The sequence below is a fragment of the Grus americana genome, chromosome 4 (genome assembly GCF_028858705.1).
Source record: "Grus americana isolate bGruAme1 chromosome 4, bGruAme1.mat, whole genome shotgun sequence".
Taxonomy (NCBI): Eukaryota; Metazoa; Chordata; class Aves; order Gruiformes; family Gruidae; genus Grus; species Grus americana.
Window position 1 is genome coordinate 79,593,505 of NC_072855.1, and position 21,306 is coordinate 79,614,810.

At 42.6% G+C, this 21,306-nt stretch overlaps 1 protein-coding gene across 11 annotated transcripts in view; it reads right to left on the reverse strand.

The window, feature by feature from the left end:
• ANK2 (ankyrin 2) overlaps positions 1-21,306 on the reverse strand; it is a 345,813-nt gene that overhangs the window by 110,707 nt on the left and 213,800 nt on the right. For 8 of the 11 annotated variants that reach the window (XM_054823151.1, XM_054823152.1, XM_054823147.1 and 5 more), the window contains exons 5-8: positions 7,786-7,884; positions 3,824-4,009; positions 3,322-3,345; positions 1,071-1,169 (exon numbers count right to left, since the gene is read on the reverse strand). In XM_054823151.1, coding sequence (XP_054679126.1) covers positions 1,071-1,169; positions 3,322-3,345; positions 3,824-4,009; positions 7,786-7,884 — 408 coding nt within the window. The remainder of the gene's footprint in view (positions 1-1,070; positions 1,170-3,321; positions 3,346-3,823; positions 4,010-7,785; positions 7,885-21,306) is intronic. The other 3 variants (XM_054823150.1, XM_054823148.1, XM_054823146.1) reach the window with 1 other exon arrangement.

Genomic DNA, 21,306 nt, shown 5'->3' on the forward strand with positions numbered 1-21,306 from the left:
ATCGGAGCTAGGCACACGCCATAGAAGCTAGAGTTAGTAATTCCTTTCTAAGCAAGAATCTTTATTCATTCTTCGGGGGTTTGGGGTTTTTTTTTGGTTTTTTTGTTTTTTTTAATAAACGAAGCAGCGCATCTGCCAAAGCAGCAAACATCACAGTTCCAGAGCCAGACAAATAAACAGACAGATATCAGAGTCCCGACGAGTCAATATTCACGACACACCGATGCATTTAAATCATTGCCACGCACACAGAGCACACCAACGCGCGACTCCTACACAAAGGAACCTTCTTAGCGTAATGCCAAGAGCGGAAGGGAGTGGGTCCTGCTTAGGCTGAAAGTCCTCGCAAACGTTTCGGGCGAGGGGAAGAGGTAACGTGAGCTGCTATTCCACACTGGCAGCAGCAGGAAGCCACTCGCAAAGGCAGAACCCTACAGTAATGCCGAGCCTGTCTGGCAAAATTAAACAGAAAAGTTGTGATCCGGTTGCTGTGCCGAGGAACGGACTACCAGAGGTGCCGTGCTTCAAACTACGTAACGTACAACAGCAAAGAGGCTGTATTATGCAGCTCTGCAGTTGTTTACCATAAAAGAGTAGCCGTGATTAATTAGTACTTTTATTGTTGCATTTCTATAATGGCAATGTACCTTACTTCCCTTTTTCACAGTATGTTTATATGTGAAAATATCAAATTGAAGTAGTATAGTGAATACTGAGTACTGAAAAAGCCAATAAATCCTGTATATATTTCTGGAATATGCCTAACTGATGGAAAAGCTGAAGTGAGTTGACACGTTATGAGAATATCAGCTCTCGGGAGCTGGCCAAAGGAGCCCGCTTCCTTCAACTGGGAATACTGGTCGCTACTCAACTCCCAAGGACTCTGGCTCATTGCATGGAGGCAACCTTATAAAAATTACTGCCAAAAAAACAAAAAAAGACATCTTTGAATGCAACAGAATTTCAGCGTTACTTTGCTCCCCGCTTACCCTCGACTAGGAATTACACAAAGAAACACTCCCACCTTTGTAGGCCATCGCAACCAAGAAGAGAGAGAAATTACTCCGTACCCTTGCTGTGAAATCGACTGCAGCTCCTCGGTTTAGCAGAAGCGTTGCCACGTTGACATTTCCATAGTGCGCGGCTATATGCAAAGGTGTAAAGCCACTCTACAAAGGGAAACAGCCCTTATTATAGAAATCATTTTATGCAAGATAATTAACTTAACTAGAACTTGGCAAACAAATGCATCACACTGATTTTACCCAGTTCCCCTATAATATAGCACAGCCTTTCAGGCAGAGAATCCAGTTTTGATATAAGAGGTTATCAAAGTGCTTCACTCTTTCATTCTCCAATTCAGTCTTCTGAACCAGTGGCCAATGAGAAGAGTAGCTTTCATCATAGAAAATATTAATATATTAGCCATTCTTCAAGAAAATAAAGGGAGTTTCCGTCTTAGAATTTGAAAGCAACATGGGTCTTTTGGCCTGCATCTGTTTACTGGTTTTGGATAAACGGCCGCAAAAGTAGTTGGACTCTTACTTAACTGCTCTTAGAATCAGGAATATTGACGATATATTTCCTTCTTTTTTTTTTTTTTCTTTTTTTTCTTTTCCTTCCTTTTTTTTTTTTTTTTTAAAAAGCAGTGGTTATTCAACATGTAACCCAAGAATTTGGTATACATGAGAAACTACTTAGTAGCATAGTATAACAATCATAACAATTTATATTTATAAACAATATGGATCTCAAAGGATGAGAAGAAACTTTGTCATCTATACATCAGAAAAAACACAATTTATTTATTGCCTTTTGAACACTAGAAGGTGAAACATGCTACGAGATCTAGAATTGCTTGACAACAACATAGAAAAGATGAATTTTTCAGAAACTAGGACACAGAGCAAGCTTTTAGTCTCATAAATAAATCAAGTAGAAAGAACCTTGCTTTTGAGGTTTCCCTGAAGAGCTTTACACTGATTTGATGGGATCTTACTGTTAGTTAGAGAGAGAGAGAGAGAGGAATTTTTTTGGCTTCTAGATTATACCGTATTTTCAACTAGGTTTCATTTCTTTCGGCGTACAAATCATCATTTTAAACTACCCATGGAATAAAGAAAAGTAGGATGCTGCACTCCAAAATCAACTTTATTCCCAAAAGCTACAGCAAGCAGCCCACTATTTCACCCTAATTCCATTTACTCCCTTGTCAGCCCACAGGCTGAGCCTGGTCAAAGTACAGTCAAACGCTCCTTAAATTCATAGTCGTCTTGCCGCGACGAATTACTACGGAAACATCTACTGAGGATATTAGGCACGTGAAGACGATCCTGCGTTGAGCTATAGACTGAATGCACAGTGCCTTCGCAACTACCTTCTCGCGGACACGCGTCTGCCTGGTGCCAAACGCAAGGTACTGAGACGTAACGCGATGGCCGGCGAAGAAGTGAAGGCCATGCCCGTGGGCGGATGCCAGAGAGAAGCCATCACCCTTTCAATTCACACCGCCGGCTCCCTCGTGGCAACTCGCTCATGTGCGCGCACGCCAAGCGCAAAGCAGTTTCACGCAGGCGCGTTCAAAATTCATTCCCTCATCTAACTACGAACCTCCGTTATTTAAAAGCAGGCATTCAAATAACAACCGCGTTCTTGGAAATAATTCTTTTTTCCTAAAGGGGACAATAATCTTTAGGGGAGCAATCAGAGTTCTAAGCCAATCAGACCCACGACTTTTAGTGGAAGTGCTTGGAGAGTTGGTATTTCCAGAATCCGTATGAGAAATTATCTTTGTTACCTGCTGCAGGTAAATTCTGATTGCGTGCTAGCCCTTACGGACTTCTCAAAACTTTATTGAAAAGACTGTAATAAGAACAACGGTAAAAATAAGCAGACGCTCTGAACAAGTTTTTACCTTGGAGGATTTGATTATATTTGTTATTGTAAAAGAAGGAAAATGAATTTTACTGTTATTCTGGCTCAGCCAGACACCTTAATTTAGTTATGCCAAGCGAGCGCCTTTTCATAATTAATGAAATTGAGCTAGAAAAGCACCTTTATCCTCTTAGCTCCATTACTCGCTTCAGACTCCTTTGAACTGATGTGGATTCTCAAAAGTTTACTTCAACAGTGACACAAATAAAAAGACATTCTAAGACAAAGGATGAACAAAAATAGGTTTGCTGAGTCACAAATTTCTATGTATTAAAAAAGAATCATATCTTCACTTTTGGTGCTAAATAATAAAGAAATATTGCCACAGAGCAGAGAAAATAATTATAAGTAACAGAAAGAGTAATTAAAAATTTTTGATCTCGGTACCTCAGTCGTCCTATTCACCATCATCTGATGCAGCGTGGTTTGGGAAAAAGAGGAACAATATTAAAGACTGGCCGCAAAATGAAGAACTATGTTGCTTTTTTGGAATGAGTTATGCTGTTAATTATGGGAAAAGCCATTCAAGCATGCATTAACTTTAAATACAACCTACGTTCCCACGGGCAATAAACCAGTATCCTATTTAATAGGGAAGCAGTGATTCTGCTTCCATTCCAGTGTCTGCTGGTTTACAAATAATGAGAGAAAGCTGGTTACCAACGAAACGGGAGGGATAACTAAAAAGCAGAAAAATGAGTAGTTTGTCGTTACCGCGTAGCTAAACACTGCAAAAGCAGATATATTACTGGTGATACTGGTCGAACAACTCATCTTTCCCCACGGAAGCAATTACCTTTAACCGTTAAGATGAAGGAAGCAAAGTTTGTCGCCCATCGGCTCTCGGCCGCGCGACTACCCTGTTACCTCTACGGCAGCGCGGCGTTACCTTGGACTGCACGTCGGCGTTGTGGTCGTTCTGCAGCAAGAGCGCCGCCGATTTGGTGTCGTCTTTTCTAGCGGCGATATGCAGGGCTGGTAATCGCACTTTCCCCTTGGTGTCATTTTCCAGGAGGATGGCCACCGCTTGGTTGTGTCCTTGTTGCAAAGCGACAGCCAGAGGAGTGAAACCGTCCTGGTAGAGAAGAAAACGAGATGCGGTCAAGTAAGCTGAAGGACGTGCAGCTTCAGCCATGAGCGCCGCGCTGTTCACACGTAGAAATTTGGTAAGCACGTTACCGGCTGTTTTCTACCACCTTCCCCAGTGAAATGGCATCAGAGGCAGAACGTTTTAACCCAGATATGATTTCCAACGTGTCAGAAGCACACTTTTTCCACCTCAAAGAAGTCTTTTTGTAAGTCAAGTACAAGCAAAGGATCATTCTACAGCATCTCTCTTAATTACTTCTCACCTTAAAAGGGGCCACAAAGCGTATCCTTAGCAATATTTTGGTAAAGATTAGCGAGCACTGAACAAAGCAGATGTGAAAAATACACAGGGAACCCGTTTCTGAATATCTCACGTCTCCGCGAAAAGAAAGCATATCTTGGGATGCATTTGCTGCTGTTTCCCATGGACTATGACTCAAGAAAGCCAGATCATGTTTAGGAATTTATTCTAATTTGAAGCAGGAAAACATTAGATTATTTGTACTTTTGGGAAAAACAAAGTCAGAAAAATCTCTCTGCTTTTCATCCATAGTTTTAGCTTTGTTTTAAAATTATTTTCAAACGGTCTCGCTCCTCCACACGTGCCCCGGATTGGATTGCCAATGCTTTAAAATGCATCGCATGCTCACAAACTGCCATCTTGGCTGAAGTGCTGCCTGCTCCCATATCTTTTATTCTGACTATAAAACTAGGTGCGTTCCCGCACGCTGCCCAAGCACATTTGTGCTGTAACCCCACGCTAGACCGGAGGGGAGCTGAACCGCGAGGAACAGAGCAGCTCTGAACCTGGGACCAGAGGCGTGGTGAAAAACAACAAAAGAAAAGAAAAGGGAAGGGAATAAACCAAGGTCTTCTATGTCTAGGTGGGAAGGAACAAGTAAAGAGTTGATTATAGCCAGAAAGTGAGAAAACCGATTTAGATGCATTGTAAAATGCATCGGAACGAGATGGAGTCGATTTGGAATAGGAATATGGAAAGATGGTAAGATAATAAAGGACAAGTTAGGAAGGAATGAGAGCTAACATATGCTGAAACAAACATTTGAAGAATTGCCAAAGCAATTTTTCCCCTTAGTAATCTAATAACATTCACTTCCTTTTGCGTAGAACTGCGGGTAGGTGCGCTATAACAGCGATACTACTACGGTTTCCTTCTGTAATAGGGATTAAATTCTGTACAGTGAATTAAGAAAGGGTGAACAGCTGACGAAACAGCTGAACTGTAAAGATAATTCCGAGATTGGGGCTACATTAGGTGTTGAAATGGCTTAATGCATTTGCCTTTCGCCTCTGGGAACATGAGAACAAATCCTGGATTAGAGGTCCCAGGAAACGGAGCTCATCCTTACTCTCATTTTGTATATATACGTATATAAGCGTAAGAGGAAACGAAACACACCCAACGGCAGTGCAAGTTTCAAAGCTTCAGAGACAAGATCATCCATTTGATTTGCACCACTTTGCCTTCCATCCTTCTCGAAAAGGACACAACTCTTTGCGCATTCCCTCTCCTAGTGCTTCTGGAAAGCACGCAGCTGAGCACGGCTCGCAGAAAGCATTTCACATCCCCACCTCCCCGCGCGAGGACAGCCCGTCTTCCATGCCCAACAGAAGTTCCTTCTCCGTGTATTTCAGCGGCATCCTCGGTTCAGGCTGCCATCCCACCTTATTTAACGGACCGTTGCTTCATTCCGTTCATGGGACTATCTCTGGGCAGGTGGGAGAGTGGGTGGTGGCTCCTTCAGTAACGCTGGAAATCACCGAAACCATCGCCCCAGCAAGACCTGAACCCAAAACTTACCTAGTTAAGCGATAAGGGGGTAAACAGCCTTTATTTACAAAAGTGAGACCTGACCTCTCTGATGGCAGAAGACAGACTTGGACTCGGGTTCAGGGGTGTTTGATTTTCTTTTTCTCCCCTCTGCCTTTTTTTTTTTAAATTAATTTTTTTAATTAATTTTTTAAATGAATTTTTAAAAAAAACAAAACCCAACAGACTACACTGTGAATTCCAGCACTGCCTGGACGTCTGCATTCAAGCAGAGGGCCACATTAATTATAACCATCTCGGCCTCACGGCTCCTGCAAACTAACGAACGAATTTCCAGCGCACGGCCAGTAAACGCTGCTGGGAAAAGGCTGCGAGCAGGTGCCTGGGGGCTGCAGCCGGGGCGGGTTCCTGGAGAGGCACCGCTCCTTCGCACCGACTGTGTTTCTGCCACGTTGCCTGGCAATCCCACGGGATTTCATATTTCGGAAAGCTGACGCGTAACGCGATCGCCATACGTGCGGGGCCGCGAGGGGATTATTTTAGGAGCTGTCATCAAATGGTACGGTATCCACTGAAAGATGGGATGGTAAAGCAGCTGTTAACACCAGCAGCTGGGTTTAAAGGAAAGTGAGCATAAATGCACCACCGTTTCAAACTCATCTCTTTCCAAAGGCAATCCAGAACGGGGACGTTTCCAGACAGACTAGGGAAAAGTAATAAACACGAGCAAAAGCTCTGACCGGAGAGGAACTTGGCTATCGCTACGTCACCTGGCCCATCCATGGAACAAAGGCAAAGCCAAGGCACTCTGTGGCACAGAGCCTGGCCACTCGCCCCCGGGGCTTGGGATAAAAGAACACGCGGCAGAAAGAGAAGTAGAGGCGGAAACAGAATGAGCAGAGTCCTCCGGACCTCGGAGATTTCACCATGGCCCTCGAATCCCCTCATCTGCAGCAGCAGGAAGTTCTTCCGATTCAGTTCCTCTTGAGATGTGGTCTCATCCCTCTGGTTTTAGTGAGCACCACCGAGACCTTACTCCGCTCATCACTTTTGTGCGTGCACTTGCCTGTTTCTGACTCCTCCTCCCCACGCAGAAAATATTCTGAACTCATATAAAATCTCAAGACCCAATCTAAAAGGAAGCTCGTCAACAACTAACCGCTGATACTAATTGGGTTTTATACCATTTTACGCTACGCACGCACACCCTCCGGACACAGTCCTCATGGTCCTGGTTATGGTATTCACGTTAAGTTCCACACTATTCAGCTGGCTGTGGAGGAAGGCGAAGCAAGCCTCCAAACCACCTTCCCCAGAAGACCCCTTACGCAGCCAAGAGCGGGAGATACGTGCCATAATAGTCTATTTTTGCCCAGATCTTACTTATTTTGCCCAAATGAAGAAGCAGCACAAAGACAGCCCTGTTCTTGGGTGATAGCACTCCTAGGTGCGCGAGTTTTCACGGGCTTTGTCGCGGACGTAAATCCGTTCAAATGAAATGCTGTACCTCTCCACTTAGCCTACGATGGATCTACTACACGCTCCATTCCCCTGACAACACAACCTTGGCCTCCTGTAATTGCTACAGCCCTGGGCACCTCTCTTCAAAGCCCCATTCATTTTTCAGAAAATCCTCCAGGAAGGGGATAGGAGAAACAAGCACAAACTGAAGGTGGAAATCCTGGGCTGGCTAAAGTCAGTGGAAAATTTGCTGTCAAATCAATCAGGCTGGATTTCATCCCTTGACTTTTCACCACTTCCAGAACAGCTCACCCTTGTCTTCTGCGCGCGTAGGGGGAAAAAAAAAAAAAAAAAAAAGGCTAAGATTCATAAATGCAACTCATTGAAATGAAAGTGTGAAGGTTCTCAAAATGCTCCATTTGAAAAATCTTCTGACTTCAAACGATCTGAATATAAAGGCAAAGGAAAATAAGAGCGTGTGTAAAAATAAAAAGAACAATATACCTCACCTCGGTAGCTGTGCTTTGGTTGGCTCCATTCTCCAGGAGATATTTCACCACTTCAATGTGGTTCTCTTGAGCTGCCATGTATAAAGGAGTAAAGCCATTCTAGGAAGAGCACACGAGAAAATATTGCAATGAGGAAACGGAATATACCAACAATAACGAACCTGAAATAAATATATGGCTAAAAATACATTTGTGCTTTTTTAACTGAAATGTTTTAAGTATGTAACTAGAACAACTTTGTGTTTTTTAACTTAATATGGTAACATTTAATTCCATTTACACCCACAGAACTCCACATGCTTTCACACTCCCTTTCTTTTGACACATATTTTAGGGAAGCAGTGGGCACACTAATTATTAATACAGCTATTCCGTGCTGATAATGCTCAGGGACTGTAAAGCTGGCAATAAACTTTTATGCAAGCTGACAGGAAAGCAAGAGTTTCCTCCATTTATTACATTAACTTAACCAGAGACATCATTCCCTGGAGACCCTAAAGTCCATACCTCACGACAAGCTGAGATGACAAAGGCTTAACATACTACATAAAATTCTGTAATACATAAAACATTCCAAATCATCAAACACAAAGGAACTCAACCTTGCAAAGTAACAACTGCAGTTCTGACCACACAGTAAGTTAATCTAGCATTTAATTATAAACATTCATTAAAATGTCCTAGAATCCTTAAAAGAATCTGCTCTGGATAATACAGCAATTTAAAAAAAAAAATCTTCTAAGTTAATCAAACAACAGGCAAATTCATTAGAAATAGAAGTCCTTTCTTCCCACTGAAATACTTGAATGCAAACAATTTTAATTAATTAGCTAAAAATCCTTATGAAAGAAAGGCATGGAAGTGAGCTGCCTGCCTGGTTAATAACTTTCTTCTAAGAGTTTTTAAGATCGTTAAAAAGGCCTTGGAAAATTCTTTAATATTCTGCAGATTACCACGTAACCTAAAGAGAACATAATCACCTATACTTCTGAAAACATTCTTCTGTCTTGGAATGGCACTTTTAGCTAGAACATAAACCATAAACCGGACTTCAAACATCCCATTTCTTTTTTTTGTTTTGTTTTTTTTCTTTTTTAATCTCGTGTGCTGTCACAATGAATGGTAAGCGCGGGCATTTACACAAGTGGCCAGAATTAATGCGAATACTGCGATAACCAAGAACCTTGCTTCAGAGAAGCCAGCATTATTCTTTCTAGCAAACTTGCTGCGGAAACATTCCAGTAATTTCCTAATGAAATGAAAACTCATTTTTCAGTCACTAGATAATGCAGTTGATTGCAGAGCTGATGTCTTTACAACCCCCCCCTCAGCATTTACAAATGTAGAGGATTGCTCAGGCAACAAATGTCATTTAATTTGCGTACGTCATATGATATATGTGACATATGTTGCAGCAAGTCTTTTAATACTCCTTTGTATAATATTCCGGCACTCCCCTCAACAATCTTGGGACATATAATTAAAAAACGGCACCCAGAGAACAGTTAACAGCAGTTCACAGAGAAAAAGGAGGGAGGTATTTGGGGTGGCTTTGCACGGGGGTCTGTCTTTGGCAGGTGTTATCCAACAGCCTCAGCGATGACTTGAAGAACGGAATAGAGTGCTCGTGCTAGAGTTACAACGAGACGGTCTGCAAGTACACCACGCAACAGGATCGCAATGTGAAAGGTTCCCGTTACCCCGGAGAAAAGAGCTGGAAATGTAATTTAGTAAGGACAAATACACGTTTCTCCGCTATCGCAGGAAAAACAAACCAGGCCAACAGGGAATGACGAGTTAGAGAAGAATTCTGCAGAAAAGGACCTGAAGGTCACAGCGGTCTTCCAGAGGGCCGCTGGTCCATGACCTCATTCTGCTGTGACAAAGACAATCGTCGCACTGGTGTAAAAATATATCTCCCTGGGGAAGCTATTTTTCTTTAAGCAAAGACTAGTGATTGGTGATGTTCTGTCTGGAAAGGGAAAACCGAAGGAAAACAAGATAACGGCCTCTGAAGAGGAGGGTAAAGGTCGGTTCTGCGTGTTCCTGATGACTAAAACAAATAGAAAAGCGCATAATTTGCTAAAGAGAAAATTCAGACAGACGTCAAAAAAAGCCTCTTAACAGTAAGGTCAGGCTGCTTTGTATTTTGACGGGCAGCTTCCCTCCTCCCAAATCACCGCTAAGGCGCTGGGAGAGCAAACCAGGCAAACAAGCCTTCCTCGCATCGGAGAGGGGAGGTAAGAGATCCCATCGCAGCGTCAAACGAGGGAACGCTGCTCAGCGCGTAATTAGGGAGGTGCAGAAGGGCAGGGGATTGCCAGGCGTAGGGACCGAGCTGGCAGTGGGAACGATGAACAGATTGGCTCGGGTTTGATTGCACCCGTGCAGAATAGCGCCAGGAAAACCGCAGGTAACCGAGGTAGAACTAAGAGTAATTTTCCATATTCTAACATTAAAGTCTAATGCAGGAGTTTTTCCAACGGCAATACGTGCCGTTTCTAAAATCCTTCTACCGCCAAATATTACACGGATGAATACGAGGATCACGCCGGGGAAAACGAGAATTTTCAAGCCAGAGTAAATCAATTTGCTTAAAAGCTTTGAAGAGTCTTATTTTTTTTAATCGACTCAAGCCCCTAGTTCTGGAACAGGATCAGGGCAATAAATCCTCGATTAGGAGACCATAAACAATACATATATGACATCATGACCATTTAGTACCCAGAAGTACTAAATGCTTTTCCACACCGAGATGCAGAAGAGTGCCTATTATACCAAGCCTATCATCGTACCTGAAACTACAGCAATCAGGGTAAGGAAATTCTTGCACATAAAATCATAGTCTCATAGTCTTTTTTTTTTTCCTTCGAGTTTTATTTATAGTTTAAAACTACTGTATGTATTTTCTTAAAATCTGGCTTATTTTGGAAATTGAAACAGCGTGCCAAGGTCCATGTGCAAAACTGCCTACACCAGACACACTGAAGAAAGCTTCCCCTGAATTTCTCCTCCCCTGGCAAGGCCAAGCCCAATTTTTTCCCCTGTCAGGGTGAAGTCTGCTTTCTCAGTGAAGAACTGGTTTCAGAGCTTCTAAGTGCAGCGTTCCCGACCTCTACACTTCCGGCTCTTGCCCAGAAAACTCCTATTTTGGGATTCCCAACGCTACCGCTCTGCCCAGCGGGTTTACCTGTCAGCCCTGCCGGAGCTCCTCATTTATCCGCCGGACCCCAGGACTTCCACACGCCTCCTCCCGTCCTGCACCGTTCCTGCGATCTGCCTGTATCCTACACAGCAAGCCTCTGCCTTTCTCTCAGCCAGTCCCGCAGTTAAATGGAAATGCCCACAACATTTGTTTCCCTTACCTTTGCTAATCTAAAACCCCCTTTCCCCACTTTCTCATCTTTTCGTTTCAAAGAGCTACATGCCAACGCTTGGTTTCTCTGTTCTGCTCCTAGAGATATTCCAAAGCTCAAGATCCCAGATATCTGCAAACTGAAGAAAACATGTTTTCCCTAGACTTTTGTTTCACTACCCCAAAGTGTCTTCTACTGAATCCATGACATTCTGGTTAATGACTCTCCGTGGACGTATTGCAAAGGAGACCAACCTCTCCCCTCCTTGTTTTAGCATGTGGAACGGGATACAGAGGGTTTATTGAGCCAGGAATGGGAAATCTTTATTTCCATAAGTTTTCCTTCAGCTTATGATCCCATACCGTATAAACACAGTCCGGAATTAAAGTAAAAATACTGACTGTGGCATATAAATGTGACCTGGAAAAGGAGAAATGTACTTTATTTTGCTTTTTTCTGAAAGCCCGGCTGTGTAATTATGTTACGTCTGTATGTTTAGATTTTGTGCATCGTCTGAAAAACAGAAATTAATTTTGTAATGATATATAACACTCATTTTCAAACAATGATTTCATCAGAGTATTTGTAGTGAGGACAGAGTACTCAGATTTCATTATCTTTACAAATGCATACTGCAAGATGTTTACTGCTATAATGTAAGTTATAATGAGAAATTAACGCTAAACAAATAGGGTATATTTCGTACTCCATTCTTTCTACTACATTCACTGATTTACTTGCTAATTTGAGAAAATGAGCAGCTCTCAATGATTCTTCAAGCTATTAATGCAAATTGGCAAGTCTATATATGACTCAGAGTTTGTATCATTAAATTTTGCCCAAGCCCTGATGCAGAACACAGTTTGAAGAAGCAGAGGGATTATTAGAGCGTTCAGAAAAATCACACAAACAGTTATATAGCTCGGTTGAGCTTTATTTTATGGCAGGCTTTCAAGGAACCACACTCTTTGCCCGCGGTACCAAACGATCAGAAGCGCACGTCTTCCAAACTCTGATTAGTAGCCCGCGCGTTCAGATGACTAGCCTACCCGTGCTTGTCCATGAAGATGTGGCCTTCGCTGTCTATACACCTATAGTATCTATATACCATATATCCACACATATATATGTATATTCATACTGATGCAGAAAAGAGAGAAAACAGAGATATATTATCTCTTCCCTCAGCTTGCCTCTTTTAAGATGACACGCGAGAGCTAGCGACGCATCCTGTGATTAAATATCTAATGTAAACCCAGATGAACATGCCTATTGTATTTTAAAGGCCGCCAGGAACCGTTTCTGACCGTATCAGAAGATCACTGAGGTTACCAGGGAAGACGAGAGAACTGACGTCTAATGCAATTGTTTACATACAGCACGCGCTCGTTCCTACTTACTCGGCAAGACGTAATTACCAGTCAGAAGGTCAACGCAATCAGTGGATTGCCCGACCCAGACCAGTTGCCTCCTCTGCCTCTCCATCTTACTGCATGGGGTTCTTGGTTCGGCGTTTCGGCAGCCTTTTCTCCCCCCTCGATTTTGTTTTGTATCGAGGAAACAAAAAAGTTATTTTCTCAAGGTCACAAATGAAAACCAAATTATTTAGGCTTTTTCTGCAACCTTTACTACGGTTCTGCAACGACACTTCTCAAGCAACATTCAGAGAAGATTCTGTGCACAAAATACTGCCCGTATAAAAGCTCGGTTTCCTTTGGGTCACTATAGGGTCTCCTTCATAGGACCCGTCACTTAACATCCTCAGAGAAGCCCTTGTGAAATTGCTCTACCTTCCTCCCTGTGCCTCCTTCTCGTCCTGCTCGTTAGAATTTAAGCCAGCCCCAAAAGAAGGAACAGATATTGGCACAAAGGACGAGACAGGAATGAGCCACGGGTGAGACAAGCTTAGAAACAGCTCACGCAGATTGTAAAATCTTCTGATGTATGGTCACGCGTTAACCATTTCATATCGATATCATTTTACGCAGGAAGTTCATGATCATTTCTGGGGCCTTTAAGTTCAATAACTGTTTCAGGATTTTTTTCCTACTCTTCAGAATATTGCTCAACTTCAACAATATTAAGTCCCTGATGTAAATCTTTATTCAGCGACATACAACTCATCTCCCTGTTTTCCCCATTTTTCCACAGATATCAGCCTAAACCAGTGACACCTGCATCTCACCTTAACAGCTAAAAGAAGGTAACTCTACCTTCCCTCGCTGTTTCCCAGTCTCCAATAATCTCCACAGGAGAAGACGTAACCGCTCCAGCAAAGGCCATTCTCTCTCAAGTAGGAGAACGTTAGGCAGGGAAGGAAAAGGACCAGAGGCGATGGGCACCAACTGAAACACAGGAGGTTCCCTCTCAACATCAGGAAACACTTTTTTCACCGCGAGGGTGACCGAGCACTGGCAGAGGTTGTCCAGGGAGATGGTGGAGTCTCCATCCTTGGAGATGGTTCAAAATCCATCTGGACATGGTCCTGAGCAGCCTGCTCCAGGTGACCCTGCTTGAGCAGGGACGTTGGACAAGATGACCTCCAAAGGTACCTTCCACCTTCAACCCCCTCTGTGATTCAGTGAAAAATTCTCTAACGATCCAAGCAATTAATTATTTTTAATCCATGAAATAGGAGAGTTACAAATAAATGCAACACTGCAAGGTAAATTAAGAACACGCATCTTGACAGAATCAATATCACAATAAAATCACAGTTCTGGGAACTTTGTTGTGCGTTATGCTCAGAGCATTATTTTCTGCCAGTCTAAAAATAAACCCTTCATAAGAGGATTTAATCTTAGCAGGAGAGATTCTCTGCCTAAAAGGGTGAATTAAGGATAGATCGAGGTAACTACTTTAACTTTTAAAAGTATCTTTTTTTTTTTTGTTAGCTTACATGAAAACCCAGAAGTTTTATATAACAGTAACTTTACCAATTATTCACATTCCTCCTTCTTTTCCATTAACATACTTTTCCATAAAACAAACGTATAAGCCATATTCTTTTTCAAGAAAAAAAATCTCAGAATTATTTGGACTACTAAGCCTATATTTATATTCAAGCAAATACGCAATTGTCACATTTGTGGAGATAGGCTGAAGGGAAATTCACAGCGTTTCATGTCAAGTTGCCCAAGGAATCTCATTTTGCCATACGACTGTACATGGGCTACTGCAAAGAAAGACTGAGAATATTCGAATCAAGAGCCCACCTTGCTCAAGCGACAGCTTAAGCAGCGTGAAATTGAGAATGCAAAGGTGGATAGAAGGAAATTACCTTTTATTATATCTATGACTAAACAGAATTAGAAATAACGTGTTTACTATCAGAACAGGAACTCTAAATATTAACTGTGTAATACTAAATACATTTAAAAAACATTGCAATTTGTTTTTTTTTTTTAAGGTAAGCAACTGCATTGAAATTGATGTGTTTTAGCAGGCTTTCAAATATTGAAACCAATTCGAAACTCCTGGAAAACCACTGCACTTTTTTCTCTCCAGCGAGCCTGCAGCACCTACCAAGCGTTCAGATCAACGCTGCCGAGGTGTGAGGCGCACTACCTGCGCGCTGCTTGATCTTATCTTTACGTGCTTTGTCGTAAGAAGATGTAGTTGTGTAAAATGTACCACTGCGTTACTCAGAAGACAGTTTGATGTTTGTCTGTACGTTCTCCTTGGGAGCCTAGCAGGGGGTTTGCTTCCACTTCTTCGACCATAAGGAGAAGCGCTGAACCGACGCCAGTAAAACAAAACAAAACCAAACCCAAACAAACAAAAAAAAAAGAGATTATGCCTTTGAGAAACATAATTCAAGATTCTTTCCTTTTTCTGAGAGAAGTGATTTGCTCCAGCTTCCCATCTGGCTCAATATTTAGAATTTTTGATTTGTCCTATTATCCACATTATGAGAGAGAGAGAGAGTCAGTAAAAACATCTTTTAGGTAACATCAACCGCCAGCTAAACTAAATACTGTGGATGTCTGGTATTGACGAAAGCACCGGGTGTTTTCTGGCCAGATTCTTTCCTCCACGTTTCAAAACGAGCAGCGCGTTAGCATACATTCATTTTCCTGGGGCGTCATTTATTTTTATAACAAAGCTGGAAAGCGGGAGTAGTAAAAAGGATGACATGCGGCTCAGACGTAAGCATCTGCGAGCACAGAATTATTCGACGTACGGTGGCCCATCTGTAAGGGCACTGGAGACCTACTGGATTCTGACCTACCGTAAAATTCCCCAACAAGCGTTAGTGAATCATTTAGGTGACAATCTTTACATCCACGACACGCAGCAGACGCTGAGTCTTTACGTAGACTGGAAAGAATTAAAGCTGAGAAAAGCATTGAGGAATAAGACCAGAATTACTGGATTTAGGGAAGCTGGGCATTCTACTTTATGGGGAAAAACGGTTAAACAAACAAAACAATGAAAGGGTATTTACTCGTTTGAGATGACGGACCATAAAACTAACTTTTAATAAAGAAATTTAAAAAAAAGTAGCGACACAGAAGCGTGCACTGAAAATAGCACCACCCCTCCAGCTCTCTCACTAATTCCCTAGTAATATAAATAGCGTTTTCCACTCTATACTCACACCACTGCGATAACCATAAAGCCTATGGATAAATGATGCTGTCGGGGTTTCTCGGTAAGTTCATTCACGAGAGATCACACGGAACTCCGGCTGTAGCGTTACGTATACACCAATTGCCTCACCGTTACAAGAATCCTGCTTTTGGGAAGCGTGTTTTACTTTAAGTCACTTCCCAGCTCAGACGCCAAATTTAAAGAGTGCAAACATTCTATTTCAGCAGCTTCAAACATCACGATTTTCCCCACAAGAATGGCAAAGCAACAACGGAGCCTGAAACACAGCCAGGCAGAGATCGAGATGTCCTGTGCCTTGGAAATGTCATTTTTACAAAGAGGGAACCTGCAATAGGAACTGAGCTGATGGAGAACGGGTTAGTCACGCACAAGAAAACCTAACCTTGATATTTGGGCACGGGTTAGGGCCCAAAATCTTAGCCGGGGCAGAGTCTCGCATTCGAATTCTGGGCAGTCGTCCCCAAAAAAGGGGTTTGCCTTTCAAACGTGGTAAAGGAAAAGTGGTACCGAAAGCAGCGACTTATTTTACGTGTGTGGTTGAGGACTGGAAGGAAGACAACATTGCACCAGAATTATAAATAAAATGCTTGTATTTACTTGGTTGTGACTCCGTTCCACCTACACTCTCATAAGTAAGTGTGGGTAACGTTTCCGCCACCTGGTTCTCGCGGCCGCGGATTGCGTCACGACAGTAGGGCTGTGAGGTGGCACGTTGGTCTGGGGAGCCCTCACCCTGCCAGCTGGTGCGACGGCTTACTGCAGGCTCCTCAAGTTGATGCATTTTAAGAATAAACATTAGAGGCCACGTATCACATCATGAGCTGAAGAACAAACCCCACTCTCTTGTTCTTTAACAGCTCCTGAGCCTCAGAGCAGCTTTTAAGAGAAAGCCGACCAGTCCCACATCTCCGCGGTTCCGCATCTGCAGGTGACACCATAAACTGGGCATCCTGGTAGGCTTACTTTCCCTCTAACACCACGAATTATCTGGGGAAATAGGAAAGTCCCATGCGAACGCGCTGACGTTAACAATCCTTATCTCAATTTCGCGCTCTGCTATCCCGTAATTCCACGTCGAGCTGTAAGCACCCGCTTCGGTCTCTCTCGCGCGCGCAGGCATCCCGCTCAACTCCGCTTGCCTGAGATCTCACTTCCAGATCAGGAATAAGGGTTGCTTATCATTAACTGATAATCACTGCAAGAGACAGGCAGCTGAAACCTGGACTAGTTTAAGGCAGGATGAATAAAGACATCCGTTCCGGCATCGTCCTTAAGGTACTACTTTTGTTTACATCTCTCAACATCCATATAATCCTCCAGAAGGCATTTCTTCCTTTTTATTTCCCCCCTCCAGTGAAGAGATAACGGGCCTGATCCTTTATCACATTAGCAATCATGAACTGCGGCTAAATGACTCCTCTTGATAAGGCAGCAGCTAAAAATCCGGCTCCCTAAATACACTGATATAAAAGCAGAAAGCCCAGTTGGTGGAATTAAAACCTTTTGTGGTAATGGAGTAGCAAACAGCCTGCAAAATATGCTCCATTCTGAAGGCAAGATTATCTTTACAAACCACGGGGAGAGCAATCTCTGGCAAAGCAAATCCCGGGGCACCCTGCGAGAGACAAGCTGACCGCTTCTCTGAGCATCACGTAAATCCTCCCGTTGCTTTCGCGGCAGTGCGTGAACACAGACATTCAACGGGCTCTCCCGTCGCTCGTTTTGGGGAAAGCACCTCGAGGCTGGAAATGTTGTCCCACTCTGAGGATGGCTTCAGCCTGATGAGCAGTCTGGGTAAGAACGCTCCAGCAGTCGCGATAGCATCTCCTGCGTGTCGAAACAGGGAATGGCAACCGTAACGGGGGCGAATTTAAACAAAAATATTTCTTGGCTAATGTGTTCGCAATGAGCTTAGAGGAGGATACAGAGGAAAGGAAAACAGAGGGCTTTTAAATAACAAGATCAGCTTGGGGGAGGACTGATTTATCTAATCCTCGCTTTCTGTATCTGGGTCACTTTAAATAATCTGATGATTAAAAGGTAGCTCCTCCTTTTGTGAGGGCCCCTCCATGAAGCAGCGGGCAAACCTTAGCAACCAACGGGGAGCACGTTCTGTTCTCAACTCCGTCGCAGAAATTTTAAAATCGAAGGGAATAATTTCTTAGGTGACTCCAGGATATGATAGTTCCCTTGCAGTTACTGGAGCAAATTATATTTCCTCCTTTTGTCTTTTACTTCTCAGCTCTCTGTACCTCGACCACTCGACATTTGTCGAGCCACCTCATCCTATGAGATGCAACTCTTCGCACGAGGCTAACTTTTTTTTTTTTTTTTTTTTTTTTTGGACCTTGTTTGGGATGGAGGAAGGTCAGGACGGATCCATCCTGTAAGGTACGCGTGGTTGGATCAGCTCAGCATCATTGCTACAGGTAGACTCGGTTATTCAGATTATTGCAGTCGGGGTATCGTCACAGCTGGCAGGCTAATATTCCAGTTATCGGGCATCCCTGATGCCGACGCGATGATCCAACCTGACTTTAAAGGAAAGCAATAAAGCCAAAGGGTAATTTATCAAAGGGAAGGGGCGGACTGACTAAATTTGGCGATGTTTCTTCCACCTGGGAAAAAAGATCAAGAATTGGCATAAGAATTCCCCATATGTCGCAAAAGTAGACCACTTGTTGCGAGGAAGGTTACTAAAAAGAATTACTGCTCTGATGCACAAGCAACAACTGAGAATCGGTTTGGGGTAGAGGAGTGATCCGGGTGTGAAAGGAGGATACCCCTGGGCTCAGTGAAAGCGTGCGATGGGGGGGGGGGGGGTGTGCGAGAGTGCGGTAAGGGGGCAACGCCACTCCCACGGTTCTGCAGAACGAACCGTTTCGACGCCCCTCGAGGCCTTTTTCTGAATTCCCTGCTGAAATTCACAAGTACCTGGAGGATCACCCAGCACGAGGGAATACGTATCGCAAAAGATTACATCGTTCCACGGAATGACCTCGTTACGCTCTGCAAGGAAATGTAATTAAAGCTCGAAGGAATAGCCTGGTCCAAGCCCAGTAGATCTGTCACCCACTTTACATTATAGTTTGTACCTTCCAGTCCCCAGACAAGATTTTTGTATTTTCAATGCATGCAGCTTGGTCAGATCTACACGTGACCAAAAATCACGCTCAGATCAAGAAGAGACATTGCAGAAATTGGTATTTTTTACTTGACGACGCATATCTAGATCTGCTCACTGAACTATGAACCAAGTCAACCAAGTGAAGGTCTCATAGATGCTCGTCATACAAACATATTTTCTCCAGCAATAACTTGTAGCAAAAGGCGATCCTAATTGAGCCAAACGTGTCAAAGTCTAGGTGGAGGTGTGCCAAAAAAGGACCAGCAACTTCTAGATCCTTGGCCATTTCTGGGTGTGCCCTCATTTCAGCGTTTCCCTCAAACATGCCGGAGGAAGATGTCAGCTCTCCCATGATACGCATGCAGGTGAAAGTGGAGTCATTCAATTAGCAATCGCTGTGCAATTAGGCGCTGTATCGAAATAGAAATTACTTTTCTAAAAATAGCGGTGATGACGCGTTGGCTCAAAAGGAACCGACTTTTAAAAAGAGGAAGATGAACGAAATAACAGCTCTGAAGGCCGACATGAAACCGAAGGGCAAAGCAAAGCCATCTAATAGAAAAACAAAATCCATAAAAATCAAAATCCTGAATGCGTAACAGTCTCAGATAGCACAGATGGGGTTCGTAATCTCGGCAGTGACGATCTTTTTAATAGCGTTTTCTGAGATAATTCTGTTATTTCGTTGTTGCGAGGAAATCAGTGTGGTGTTTCGTATGTCGCTGGTGGTAAGTGCTGATAAAGGCCAGCGCTTTATGCAATTTAATGGAGAAGAGGAAAGGAAAAACAATAAATTGAACAAGCCTGGAGTTGAGGATACTCTGTTATCTATCGGTTTATCATCAGTGAGGCAATTCTGGCAAATCGTCGCCACTGGAAATGAGAACGACCTTGACAGATCCCGAGTTCTTTAAAGAGGAAGTTATGGAGCAACCTGAGTAACTTCACCGGCATTAAATCACTACCCACAAATGGCATTTAGCAGGGGCCTAAAAAAAATAAAGTGTGAAATAACAGAGACACCAAGGAGAGAATGTAACATACCCTCAATACCAACTACTGTTCCTAAAAGATTTAAAAGTGACAGTATGGCATCTATTTTAAAAACGGAATCGAGAGAAAACCTAGGAAAGAGAAACTGAGCATTTTGGTCATAATTTCTCACTTTTTAATTCAATTTTACCTTTTATTTGTATTTTTTTCATTTCTTTCTCAATTAAGCTCTTTCATGATTATTTTTCTCTCCACCTTTCCATCAATGACATATTTCCTGACCAAAAAACTCAGTATTTGAGTATTCAAGCATATTCTGTTCCACCATTTTCTTTTCTCTTTTCCACATAACTTTGTATTTTCTTTTTTGACCAGCTGTAGTCAGGTACCTTGGATATTTCTTGATCTTTTTTCATGAATCATATGTTTATTAATTTTGACATTTCTGTTTTTCTTTTTTTTTTTTTTTTTTTTTTGCTAACTGACTTGTTTTCTATGACATATGTGATTCGTGAGCACGGGAATGCAATCTTGAGTAGAAAGGCACTGCGCATTATCCTCATTCCATTCATGAGGCATAAAGAAACTACTTTTCTATTTAATCTTCCAAGGGAAGCCTCCGGTAAATCAGAATTAGAACCAAACTCTTAGGAGTCTGCTCAGAGCCAGGAAACCATACGACAGAGCGTTCCCTACAAAGGGACACCTTCCGCTGGAAATTGATACCTGTGAAAACAATTTCCAATTCTGGTAGGAATTTTTTTTTTTTTTTTAAATTTAGAAAACCTCATTTATTTTTCCAGCCTTTATGAAGACTTTTTGAGGGATAATGCTTCATGAAAGTATCATTTTTTACAATTATTTCTCTTACCATGCTCAAAATCCTAACATTAAAGATATTACTTTATCTTCTTATACACATGAAAAGGCTGATAAAGGTATGAAGAAATCATCCAGTTGGGTCATTATGAAAGGAGTTTGCTAAATTTTTGAGCAATGGAATTACAACATTTATTTTCTTTCATGGAAGTAGAGCATGGGGAGCAATTGACCATCAGTTGTCCTGAGTGAGCTCTTTAGCAGTCGCTTTGGGGCAAATAACATAGTAAAGAAAATATTTTAAAAATCTTGGAGTCGGGCAGCTTGAAGATCTTTTCAATTTCTCTCTCTTGTCTTAAAATGTAATGAAGGGACTGACAAAGCTAACCATTTGATAAACCTATTTGTTCATCTCCTGCTCTCTACTTACTTTACACTGTCCATCATAAATTTGTAACATCAAAGCACACAAAAATCCCCCCGGTCCCAGTTTCCAAAGTCTGGGCAAGCAAGATGTGGAGCTAGCCAGGCTTAGGGTGGACTCTGACTAATCAAAAACCTTTTACAAACTCATCCGTGTTCCTAACGACCAGGAAACGTGCTACAGAAGAG